General features: G+C 41.3%; 1 protein-coding gene across 2 annotated transcripts in view; it reads right to left on the bottom strand.

Moving 5' to 3' along the window:
• Positions 1 to 8,386: 8,386 nt before the first annotated feature.
• The window catches only part of LOC120535132 (astrotactin-2-like), a 2,291,264-nt gene continuing 2,285,956 nt past the window's right edge, over positions 8,387 to 13,694 (bottom strand). For both annotated transcript variants that reach the window (XM_039762741.1, XM_039762742.1), the window contains one exon: positions 8,387 to 8,716. In XM_039762741.1, coding sequence (XP_039618675.1) covers positions 8,479 to 8,716 — 238 coding nt within the window. In that variant the 3' untranslated portion in view covers positions 8,387 to 8,478. The remainder of the gene's footprint in view (positions 8,717 to 13,694) is intronic.

Genomic DNA, 13,694 nt, shown 5'->3' on the forward strand with positions numbered 1-13,694 from the left:
GAAATGAGGACATTAGAGGGACAGCTCAAGTTGGACGGTTGGGAGACAAAGTCAGAAAGGCGAGATTGTGTTGGTTTGGACATGTGAAGAGGAGAGATGAGGGGTATATTGGGAGAAGGATGCTAAGGATAGAGCTACCAGGGAAGAGGAAAAGAGGAAGGCCTAAGAGAAGGTTTATGGATGTGGTGAGAGAGGACATGCAGGTGATAGGTGCAACAGAACAAGATGCAGAGGACAGAAAGATTTGAAAAAAGATGATCTGCTGTGGCAACCCCTAACGGTAGAGAAGAAAAAGAAGACTCTTATACTTACTTGTAACCATCTCCATTACCTGCCATGTGCTAATTTCTTCTAGTGAGAAGCAGACCACGATTAAGCAATGCTGTGGCTAATACATGAACAGACAACTCTACTGTATATGGAGTATTTATTTAGATGTTTTGTTATTAACATTGATTCGATTTCTAGCTTGGCCACGGGTTTTGCTTTCGTAGGGTTGATTGCTGCAGATGGATGTTTGCAAGCTGGCCTACCTTCCAGGTTCGATTCCTGCTGCGCGCCCCTTACTGCTGATTTAACCCACTTTTTCATTCACGCTTGCACCTCCACCTGATAGGAATACACACAAGGAGAGTTTTAGCAAGTGTATGTGTAGTATTAAGAGTCAGGAAATCGCATCAGATGCTATATATTCCAAGGTCACATTGACACAAGGTTTCAGACCCGTTGCCCAGTACTTCATTGAAAACCCCTTTGTTCAATTATGCTGAAGTCTGGGTTCTGGCTGGACATCTTTAGGACATTCCCAGAGTTGTCACTAAGCCACTCTTGTGTTGTCTTTCCTTTGTGCTTAGGGTCATTGTCCTGCTGGAAGGCGAACCTTTGACCCAGTTAGATGTCCAGTGCCCTAGAGCAGATTTTCATTAAGGAGATCTTTGAACTTTACTACGCTCAGCTTTCTCTCAAAGTCTCTCAGTCCCTTCTACTAAAAAACAAACCCACAGCACAAAGCTGCCACCCCCATGATTCACTGTTGGAATGGGATTGTGCTGGTGATGAGTGGCTCCTGGTTTCTTCCAGACATGATGCTAATCTTGGTTTCATTAGACCTCTCAATCCATTTGTTACAGTCAGAGAGTCCATTAGGTGCTGTTTTGTAAACCCCAAGTGGGCTTTCATGGGCCCAGATCAGTGAAGTTTCACAGTGATAGTCGTCCTCCCATCTCTACACGAGTTCTCTGGTCCTCAGCCAGAGTGTTCATTTGGTTTGGGTCACCATTCTTGCCAAGGCCCTTCTGCCTCCATGGCTCAGTTTTGGCTGGGTTGTGGTTGTCCCAATCTTCTTTAATTTAATTCTGTGCTCTTAGGGATCTTCAATGGAGCAGAAATGTTTTAGTAGCCTTTATCTTTATCTTTATACATTAGTTTGTTAACTATTGGCATTTGGTGTGGACAACACAGAAAGAATTTCATTGTACAGGTAAACGTGTTTCCTTACTGTGCACATGACAATAAACTTGAAACCTGAAACACATGCCAGAAATCTTATTTCACTTGGACATTAAAGAGTCTTTTCTATTGATCAGTGTGAAAAAAGTCCATTTACTGTAAATCCACTGTTGATTCAATGGTGTATACAATAAAATGTTACAACCTCAAAGGCAGTAAAGTCTTTTTATACACACAAAATGAAAATTGCCTCAGTGAGGCCATGTCAAGGTTATGTAGAGAGCTTTTTGGTATTTCACATAGTCTTCATCACTCCAGCTCACTTCTTTCATCTTCTCACTGGTTCATCACAGGACGACCAGCAAGAAAAGACATGTATTGATCATCGTAATTTTTATCGTGGTGCAACAGAAATGAAAAGGGCCATACTTACTTTGTGCAAGTTGTTTAAACTTATGAAATTACAATGTGTGCAGCCTCTTTTTAATATACAGTGCATCCAGAAAGTATTCACAGCGCATCACTTTTTCCACATTTTGTTATGTTACAGCCTTATTCCAAAATGGATTAAATTCATTTTTTTCCTCAGAATTCTACACACAACACCCCATAATGACAACATGAAAAAAGTTTACTTGAGGTTTTTGCAAATTTATTAAAAATAAAAAAATTGAGAAATCACATGTACATAAGTATTCACAGCCTTTGCCATGAAGCTCCAAATTGAGCTCAGGTGCATCCTGTTTCCCCTGATCATCCTCGAGATGTTTCTGCAGCTTAATTGGAGTCCACCTGTGGAAAATTCAGTTGATTGGACATGATTTGGAAAGGCACACACCTGTCTATAGAAGGCCCCACAGTTGACAGTTCATGTCAGAGCACAAGCCAAGCATGAAGTCAAAGAAATTGTCTGTAGACCTCCGAGACAGGATTGTCTCAAGGCACAAATCTGGGGAAGGTTACAGAAAAATTTCTGCTGCTTTGAAGGTCCCAATGAGCACAGTGGCCTCCATCATCCATAAGTGGAAGAAGTTCGAAACCACCAGGACTCTTCCTAGAGCTGGCCGGCCATCTAAAATGAGCGATCGGGGGAGAAGGGCCTTAGTCAGGGAGGTGACCAAGAACCCGATGGTCACTCTGTCAGAGCTCCAGAGGTCCTCTGTGGAGAGAGGAGAACCTTCCAGAAGGACAACCATCTCTGCAGCAATCCACCAATCAGGCCTGTATGGTAGAGTGGCCAGATGGAAGCCACTCCTTAGTAAAAGGCACATGGCAGCCCGCCTGGAGTTTGCCAAAAGGCACCTGTAGGACTCTCAGACCATGAGAAACAAAATTCTCTGGTCTAATGAGACAAAGATTGAACTCTTTGGTGTGAATGCCAGGCGTCATGTTTGGAGGAAACCAGGCACCGCTCGTCACCAGGCCAATACCATCCCTACAGTAAAGCATGGTGGTGGCAGCATCATGCTGTGGGATGTTTTTCAGCGGCAGGAACTGGGAGACTAGTCAGGATAAAGGGAAAGATGACTGCAGCAATGTACAGAGACATCCTGGATGAAAACCTGCTCCAGAGCGCTCTTGACCTCAGACTGGGCCGACGGTTCATCTTTCAGCAGGACAATGACCCTAAGCACACAGCCAAGATATCAAAGGAGTGGCTTCAGGACAACTTTGGTTGGCCCAGCCAAAGCCCAGACTTGAATCTGATTGAACATCTCTGGAGAGATCTTAAAATGGCTGTGCACCGACGCTTCCCATCCAACCTGATGGAGCTTGAGAGGTGCTGCAAAGAGGAATGGACGAAACTGGCCAAGGATAGGTGTGCCAAGCTTGTGGCATCATATTCTAAAAGACTTGAGGCTGTAATTGCTGCCAAAGGTGCATCAACAAAGTATTGAGCAAAGGCTGTGAATACTTATGGACATGTGATTTCTCAGTTTTTTGTGGAAAAAGTGATGCGCTGTGAATACTTTCCGGATGCACTGTATGTCACAATTTCCCTTGAATCTAAGCTTCCTTGCCATATTCTCCCTAAATATACTGCTCAAAAGAATTAAAGGAACACTTTTTAATCAGAGTATAGCATAAAGTCAATGAAACTTATGGGATATTAATCTGGTCAGTTAAGTAGCAGAGGGGGTTGTTAATCAGTTTCAGCTGCTGTGGTGTTAATGAAATTAACAACAGATGCACTAGAGGGGCAACAATGAGATGACCCCCAAAACAGGAATGGTTTAACAGGTGGAGGCCACTGACATTTTTCCCTCCTCATCTTTTCTGACTGTTTCTTCACTAGTTTTGCATTTGGCTACAGTCAGTGTCACTACTGGTAGCATGAGGCGATACCTGGACCCTACAGAGGTTGCACAGGTAGTCCAACTTCTCCAGGATGGCACATCAATACGTGTCATTGCCAGAAGGTTTGCTGTGTCTCCCTGCACAGTCTCAAGGGCATGGAGGAGATTCTAGGAGACAAGCAGTTACTCTAGGAGAGCTGGAGAGGGCCATAGAAGGTCCATAACCCATCAGCAGGACCAGTATCTGCTCCTTTGGGCAAGGAGGAACAGGATGAGCACTGCCAGAGCCCTACAAAATGACCTCCAGCAGGCCACTGGTGTGAATGTCTCTGACCAAACAATCAGAAACAGACTTCATGAGGGTTGCCTGAGGGCCCAAATGTCTACTGCGCCTGTGCTCACTGCACAGCACCGGGGAGCTCAATTGGCATTTGCCATAGAATACCAGAATTGGCAGGTCCACCACTGGCGTCCTGTGCTTTTCACAGATGAGAGCAGGTTCACCCTGAGTATATGTGAAAGACGTGAAAGGGTCAGGAGAAGCCGTGGAGAATATTATGCTGCCTGTAACATCGCTTAGCATGACTGGTTTGGTGGTGGGTCAGTGATGATCTTGGAGGCATATCCATGGAGCGACTCACAGACCTCTACAGGCTAGACAACAGCATCTTGACTGCCATTAGGTATCAGGATGAAATCCTTGGACCCATTGTCAGACCCTACGCTGGTGCAGTAGGTCCTGGTTTCCTCCTAATGCACGACATTGCCCGGCCTCATGTGGCAAGAGTATGCAGGCAGTACCTGGAGGATGAAGGAATTGAAACAATTGAATGGCCTTCACGATCCCCTGACTTAAACCCAATAGAACATCTGTGGGACATTATGTTTCGGTCCATTAGGCGCCAGGTTGCTCCTCAGACTGTACAACAGCTCAGGGATGCCCTCATACAGATCTGGGAGGAAATGCCACAAGACACCATCCGTCGTCTCATTAGGAGCATGCCCCGACGTTGTCAAGCATGCATACAAGCTCGTGGGGGCCACACAAGATACTGAAAAGCATTTTGAGTAGCAGAAATTAAGTTTTTGAAAAAATGGACTAGCCTGCCACATCTTCATTTCACTCTGATTTTAGGGTGTCTACACAATTGAGCCCTCTGTAGGCAGAAAACTTTTATTTCCATTAAAAGACTTGGCATCCTTTTGTTCCTAAGACATTGCCCTGTCGTTATTTGTATAGATATCCAACTTCATATTGAGATCTGATGTATCTAATGTGCTTCTTTAAAGTGTTCCTTTAATTTTTGTGAGCAGTGTACAATGCCACCCTTCATCCTCTTCAGAGGCTCAGTGACGCTAGTCGCCAGGCTGAACTTGGACCATATGGTAAGCTGACACTTTCCTCGACTCCTTGGTGGTGACTAATTATGTATTTTCTTTCGATTGGTAAGTTGTACTCACCCATGGCACCTTTCTCCTGAGGACATGGGTGTTGAAAAGGCCTTCATAAATTGTTGGTTGGGATGCTTGTAGGTGGAGTAAGAAAACAAAATTGGAATCTGAAATCTGTAATTTTATTAACCTTATTAAGGTGTTACCTGTAAACATACAGAATAATTTTTTTTCCCCAAAAGTATTTTTCTCACATTGTAGGCCTTTTTTTTTTAATTTTTCAAATGAATTAGCCTTCCTTTAAATGTTTAAGGTTCTGTATTCTCATTCTAGTGACTCTAAAATATTGTAATCACCAAATGTAGACGAGCCACCACTACTCCACCATTCTGCTCCTTTACAAATGCCTGACAAATAATGCAGATAAACGAACAACAGTCATCATCATGACAAAAAGCAATAGAGGCAGTTTATCTAAAATAATTGTGTTAATTTTCTATACAATATTTCTTGTTTTTGAATCTTTGTCCTGCGGTAGGCTGGCGCCCTGCCCAGGGTTTGTTTCCTGCCTTGCGCCCTGTGTGGACTATAGATGGATAATAGATGGATGGATGTATCTTTGTCATTCTTTATTCTTTGTTGCTTCAGATCAGAACAAAGTACAAAAAAATCAAACAGGTCTTTGAAGTTCTTCATATTTTCTGTTTAGTTCTTCCATCCACTCATCCATTAATCCATCCAATCATCTATTATCAACCCAGGCCTGCCTCAGAAGCACTGGGTACAAGGCAGGAACAACATTGGGATGGAGAGACTGTAGATATTAGAAAATTAGAACAATATGAAGGAGAAAAGGCCATTCAGGCCAACAAAGCTTGCCAGTCCTGTCCACTTAATTCTTCTGAAGATACATTAAGTCAAGTTTTGAAAGTCTCTTAAGTCTATCACACTACTTGGTCACTTATTCCATGTGTCTGTGGTTCTCTGTTTAAAGAATAACTTCATAATGTTTTGTGCAGAATTCACACTTAACTCTTAACCCTTTCAACTGTGTCCCCGTGTTCTTGATGAACTCATTTTAAAGTCGCAGTCTCGATAAGCTGGACTAATTCCTTTCATAATTTTAAACACTTCAGTCAGGTCTCCTCTTAATCCTCTTTTGATTAAACTGTAAAGGCTCAGCTCTTTTAATCTTTCTTTGTAATTCATCCCCTGTAGCCTCGGAATCAGTCTAGTCGCTCTTCTGTAGACTGTTTCTAGTGCTGCTGTGTTCTTTTTGTAGTCTGGAGACCAAAACTGCACCCAGAACTGCAGATGAGGCCTCACCAGTGTGTTATAAAGACTTGAGCAGAACCTCCTTGGACTTGTACTTCACACATCAAGGCGCTATATAACCTGACATTCTCTTAGCCTTCTTAATGGTCTCTGAACACTGTCTGGAAGTTGCTAGTGTTGAGTCAATTATGACTTTCGATTTTCAGCCTCCCATTGTGTATTTAAACCTAACATTTGTACTTCCTATGATATTATTATTATTATGGGGTTATGCAAAAACTAACAAATTCCTAATACAAGAAATTGTATAAGGTGAAATAAAGAACAAAATATATATACATATATATGTGTTATTAGATATTATATACAGGGGAATGAAAATATATTTGGGCCCTTTCACTTTCTTCCTACTTTATTGTGTTGTAGATTTATTGTTAAAAGGTATCAATTTGCCATTTTTGACCATGAATTGATTTCATTTTTTTTACTTTTAATAAATTTGCAAAACAAAACTAAAATCATGCTTTTAACTTTGACATAATGGGTTATTGAGTGTATATTGATGGCCAAAAATGGCAAATTGATCCATTAAACATTAAAACTACAACATAAAAAGGTTACGTACCGTATATACTTGTGGATATGTTCTCCTGCGGATAAGTCGGGAGTTGATTTTGCAGTATAATTTCTCGTATTTTATAAAGTCGTCGTATAAGTCGAATGCGGTAAACTCACGCTATTGGTCCAAGAGATTATGATATACTAACACTCACCTGAAAGAGTAACCACGGAGCACGTGGCCTTTTTTTTCTACGTGGGTGCTCTAATGTGCTGTATCAGCGTGTGCTCCTAACCTCTCTCTCTCTATTGTGCCTACATGACCACACGGTAATACCCAAACTATTCCGAAGCAACGTTTTCACTGATTTGTGTTTTCTGTATTTCACACCCTCATACACCTTTATCATAAGAGCATCCCTTATCTACGATGGAGCGCTCGATCAGAAGAAAATATGAAGCTGGTTTCAAATTAAAAGTCTTTGAAGTGGCAAAAGAAATTGGTAACTGCTGCAAAAGAATTCGATGTGTCTGAGAAACTGATGTGAGATTGGAGGAGGCAAGATGTAAAAAAAAAAAAAAATTAAGCATCACATTTTTGAACGGGCATATAAGTCGGGGTCTGATTTTCTGATCGATTTTTTGGGTTTCATGACCCGACTTATATGTGAGTATATACGGTAAATGATTACGCAAATGAAGGCTATCATTGAAGATCACTGGAATGTTACAGGGCCTTTAGGTGAACTGGCGAGTTTGTTCAGCCTCTGATTGACTGTCACCCTTGTGCCAGATGCTTGCCATGATAGGTTCTAGCTTCCCCGCTGCCATGCTTAGCATAAGCAGGTTTAGAAAATGGTTGGATGTATGGTCACATTTTTCCATACAAGAAATCCCAAGCAGCCAAATTGTAACCTGAAAGCTTCATGCAAAAGCTATGAAATTAAACAAAGGTAGCACCAGTCCATTGTCGGTATCGTTGTGGAATAAACACATGAGACAGAAGAGAACAGTTATAAACCATTGTTTTTACTGTACCTCTTGGAATGCTGGGTATCCAAAAAAATCAGACTTCAAACGAAACATCCACCACCAAATAGACAAACATTTGTGTAATCCAGTAGAACAAGATTGTACAATCTCAGTTTACCTGGACAATTTTAGTTGATGGCCCTTATGTTAATTCTACTAGTTTTTTGGTTTTTTTTTTATTTTCTTTAGAAAAAAAAAATGAAAATACCTTTTCAGATCAGAATTTAGTTTTAATTTCAATCCACTGTTAATCATTTACATGCTCTGACATAACACTTTAAGCTGTCTACGTAATAGCCTATGATTCAGAAAAGGAAAGTTCCCACCATGACTACCAAACCTCTTTTGCAGCTTGTGGTCCAGAATAAAAATTGTTGTTGTCGTTTTTTTTTAATTGTCCGTATGAAGCACTTAGTAAAAAATAAATCATAATAAACAAAAAGAAAGTAGCTTCCAAAGTCTCATGTAAATGCTCTCATCGTAGTTTTGAGTCTCCATATATATTTCTTGGGACTGACATTAATTTTTCTTCACAAGTCACTTTTATGTCCTGTAAAGACCCATGCCAGACCGTATTGGGTGGTCGAACTTCATCACTTCGGCAAAACAGATAGGGCACTGTGTCTGTCCGACTCTGAATGTATGCGCTGCGGAGAAGTGCGGCACAATATCTGCTGACCCTGTCCAGTCTCCTCAAGATGAGGTGAGCTTTCCTGTAATGAAAAAAAAATATATATATATATTAATATAATGGAACACATAAAGACAACTTCCATTCAGCATATTCTCAGAAAGATCTAATGGGCAGCATCTGCACAAACACTCTGGTTCATTGTTATATACAGTATATATACAGTGGGACCTCGGTTCACAACCATAATTTGTTCCAAAACTCTGGTCGTAAACCAATTTGGTCGTGAACCAAAGCAACTTCCCCCATAGGACTGTATGTAAATACAATTAATCCATTCCAGACCATACGAGCTGTATGTAAATATAAATATTTTTTAAGTTTTTAAGCACAAATATAGTTCATTAAACCATAGGATGCACAACATAATAGTAAACTAAATGTAAAAACATTGAATAACACTGAGAAAACCTTGAACAACAGAGAAAACTAACACTGCAATAGTTTGCGCTATAGCACTACCAACCGCCGGCTAAAAGCACTTTTTAAATGAGTTTTAAGCACAGGGAAAAAAATTAACATTTGAAAAAATCTGTAATTTAATAAACCACCAAGAAAAATAACATTGCAACAATGCACGCTATGAACAGATCGCTGGAAACAGAAGTGAAAACAAAATCAAGTCCAGTGCATTCTTTAACTGCCTTCCTACCTTAATGCGTCCAGCTCTCTCTCGTGCTTCCTGTGTGTCTGCATCTCGGGCTGCCTCTGTGTGTGTGTGTGTGTGTGTGTGTGTGTCGCAATCTCTTGCACGCTGCTCTCTCTGGCGCTGCCTCTGTGTGTGTGGGTGCGCGCGCCACTCTCGCGCTGTCTGTGTGTGCCTCTCTCGCGCTGTCTGTGTGTGCCTCTCTCGCGCTGCCTGTGTGTGTGTCTGTGTGTCTGTGTCGCGCTATCTCTCTCTCTCTCTTGCTCGCTGCACAGGAAATGCACAGGGAGAGACTGAACATGTACAAACCAAAAGGGAAACTGGGTTGTTCGTATACCGAGTGTGTAGTCGTGAACCAAGGCAAATGTTTGGCGAACTTTTTGGTCGTAAACCGAGTTGTACGTGTACCGGGAAGTTCGTCAACCGAGGTTCCACTGTACTAATAAAAGGCAAAGCCCTCACTGACTCAATGACTGACTGACTGACTGACTGACTCACTCATCACTAATTCTCCAACTTCCCGTGTAGGTAGAAGGCTGAAATTTGGCAGGCTAAATTCCTTACAGCTTACTTACAAAAGTTAAGCAGGTTTCATTTAGAAATTCTACGCATAACAGTCATAACTGAATCCTACTTACATACATATATACGTCCATAGCCTGCAGCTCGGTCGCCATGTGAGGTGGTGTTGCGTCCCCCATCACCACGCCTCCCACATAGTTGGCTGCCTGCCTATATTGCGTTCCCCATCCCCACGCCTCTCACGTAATTGGCTGCCTGCCCATATAAGGCCGTCCGTCGCTCCGGTGTCTTCATTCCCTCCTTTGCTTCGCCACGGTATTCACGTCTCCCTGCTGATAACTGCAGCCTTTTTATTTAATCCATGGCTTCTCCGCTGTTGTATTGTTCATTTATTATTATTATAGTTATTGTGCAGGTATTTTAGACTTAGTTTACAGTTCAGGTACCCATTTCCTTTATCGTTCCAACTGTACCCCCATTAACATGCCTATCGAGGTGATCACCATCGATCAAAGAACTGTCACTTACCGAGTGGTTTTCATGCCCAGAGATGGCACCTGCCTTTTCCATTCTCTTTGTTATATATTGCACGGCCATATCAGGCTCACTCTTGATATCCGGAGGAACATTGTGTCTTATGTATTGAATGACTGGGACAGGTTCAAGGTGTGGACTGATGACGGTACAGGAGATAATTATACTACACAGGAGCACTAGAAGAGTGAAATGCTTAAGCCCTTCACCTACGGTTCTGCATGTGAGTTGATGGCTGCCGCTGAATTCTTCGGTTGTCGCTTTCAAGTGTACCGAAATGGCCAAATATTTTACACCTCTGGAAAACTGCCAATGCCTTTTAAACATCTTAGATTCACAGGTTACGATTTGAGTAGTGGACACTTTGATATTTATGTATGTTTCAACTCTCAAAAGCTGGATGCGAAGTTATCGATGAAGCCGGTTGTATACTTACAATGCTTGACAGATGCCGAATGTCACTTCAGCACAAGTCCTGCATATACTAACATAATTGAAAGAAACCATGAAACTCAAACCGATTATGACAGCAGCAATCCAAGCTGTGAGAAAACACTAAAAAGGAGGCGTGTCAGACGTTGTGGTACATTTTCTGATGCAGCTAGGCAGAAACAACTTCATGCCGCTGCCACCAAATACTCGCAGAAAAATCAACAAGTTAATAGACACGCTGTCGCTAAATACTTGCAGGTAATTCCACAAGTTAATAGACACGCTGACACTAAATACTCGCAGGCAAATCCACAAGTTCATAGACATGCTTCCTCCAAGTATTTGCAGGCAAATCCACAACTTAATAATGGGAATGCCTGTTAAACATCTTAGATTCACGAGTACCGATTTGCGTAGTGAACACTTCGATGAATGAAACCCGTTATCTTTACAACGGTTGACAAACACGGAATGTAACTTGAACACAACACGTCCTCCAAATACGAACCTGATTGAAAAAAATTATTATAATCAAATCCTTGATGACAGCAACACTCATAACAGTGACAAAACAATTACATTGACAATCATGTTACGTTATTTTTAAAATGTTTCCTTTTCTTTTTCATAACTTCTTTAACACACTACTTCTCCGCTGCGAAGCGCGTGTATTTTGCTAGTTTAGATATATCTGCATCAGATGTTGCTGTTACTGTTTTTTCTACTCCACGTGTGGGCTGATTAACATGAAATTATCTAATCTAATCCAGACAAGCACCTCATTAGTAAGATATATGGTAGGAACCAGAAACACTGGGGGTTCAAATTGCTGTGAACACTGGCTTCAAGCTGAGGTGGTGAGGAGAGGAAAATGCATGATGCTGACATGTTCTGTCGTGTCACAACTTCACTTGGTTCATTCTTTTTGAAAGACTTTTTCCAGCTGATAGACAGACAGACCTTATTTGGCCCTAAAGATATACATACATACAAAATACATATACTGTATACAGGGTGAGGCAGAAAGGACGGACGTCTTTGAAATGGCTAGAACTCACCACTAGGTGGAATGAAAGATGTGCGGTAGGTGGCGTTAGGTTCGCGAAGTCTTAGAATTTTTTTATTTTTTATTTTTAGTTGAAGCCATGGAGCCGTGGACAATAGAACACTACGTTTTTGCATATGACTATTTTGTCAAGAACAACCAATCTATTACCATAGTTCAGCGTAAGTTTCATTGCCATTTCAATATCCACAGAAATGAAGCTGTTCCCGCTCGTAATACTATCCTACATTGGGTTAAAGCACTTCATACACGAGGTACACTAATGAACAAAAGACCACCGGGGGCTACACGGAAGGCACGTACCCCTGAAAATGTGGTAAGTATACGACTAGCCCCGCTGCGCAGTCCAAGTCGATCTGCTCAGAAGCATTCTTCTCAACTTGGCCTCAGAAATCGTTTGGTAAGGATTTTGCATTTAGACCTGCATTTCCATCCCTACAAATTGTCCCCTGATGCAACAGTTGAAGGCCGGGGATAACGCACAATGACTGAACTTAGCACATGAAATGGATGCAATTTTTGAGCAAAATGACAACCTCATTTTGTTCATGAATGATGAAGCTCATTTTCATCTCAATGGCTTGGTGAATCAACAGAATTGCCGCTATTGGGCTTTTGAAAATCCGAAAAATTTACATGAAAGGCCACTGCACAGCCCGAAAGTGACGGTTTGGTGCACTATGGACTAAAGTTGCGTTGTTGGTCCTTACTTTTTCGAAGACGATAATGGGAATGCTGTTACTGTGAAGTCGGAGCGCTATATTGAGATGATAAACAACTTCTTTTTACCTGAATTACGACGAAAACGTTTTCCCATCCAGCGTGTGTGGTTTCAACAGGATGGGGTGACAGCCCACACAGCTAGAGCATCAATGGATGTTATTCGCCCTCTCTTCCCTAGTCACCTCATTTCCAGGTTTGGTGACATTCATTGGCCTCCTCGGCCCCCTGACTTATCCATGTGCGATTATTTCTTGTGGGGTCACCTCAATGCACACGTATACGAACATAAGCCCCGTACATTGAAGGAACTGAAGGAACCCATTTGCGTGGAAGTCACCCAAATCGACAGAGCGATGTTGAAAAGAGTGGAGGCCAACGTCCATGAATGCCTTCAGAAATGCATCAGTAATAACGGACACCACATGGGAGATGTTGTTTTCCACACTTGATTTTGTCAAATGCTATTTCAATATGAACTCAAATCTTTCAATAAATTTCTTTGTAAGAAAAATTTTGTGATATTATAAAAAGCATCTGTCCTTTCTGCCTCACCCTGTACATGCACACAGACACTTATAATATATATATATATATATATATATATATATATATATATATATATATATATATATATATATATATATGTATATATATATATATATATATATATATATATATATATATATATATATATATAAACTGCTCAAAAAAAAAAAGAACATTTTGAAAACACATCAGATCTCAATGGGAAAAAGAAATCCTCCTGGATATCTATACTGATATAGACTGGGTAATGTGTTAGGAACGAAAGGATGCCACATCGTTTGATGGAAATGAAAATGATCAACCTACAGAGCCCTGAATTCAAAGACGCCCCAAAAATCAGTGAAAAATTATGTGGCAGGCTAGTCCATTTTGCCAAAATTTAATTGCAGCAACTCAAAATTGTACGCAGCACTTTGTATGGCCCCTGTGTTCTTGTATACATGCCTGACAACATCGGTGCATGCTTCTAATGAGATGACAGATGGTGTTGTGGGGATCTCCTCCCAGATCTGGACCAGGGCATCACTGAGC

This window comes from Polypterus senegalus, chromosome 9 (assembly GCF_016835505.1).
Source record: "Polypterus senegalus isolate Bchr_013 chromosome 9, ASM1683550v1, whole genome shotgun sequence".
NCBI lineage: Eukaryota > Metazoa > Chordata > Cladistia > Polypteriformes > Polypteridae > Polypterus > Polypterus senegalus.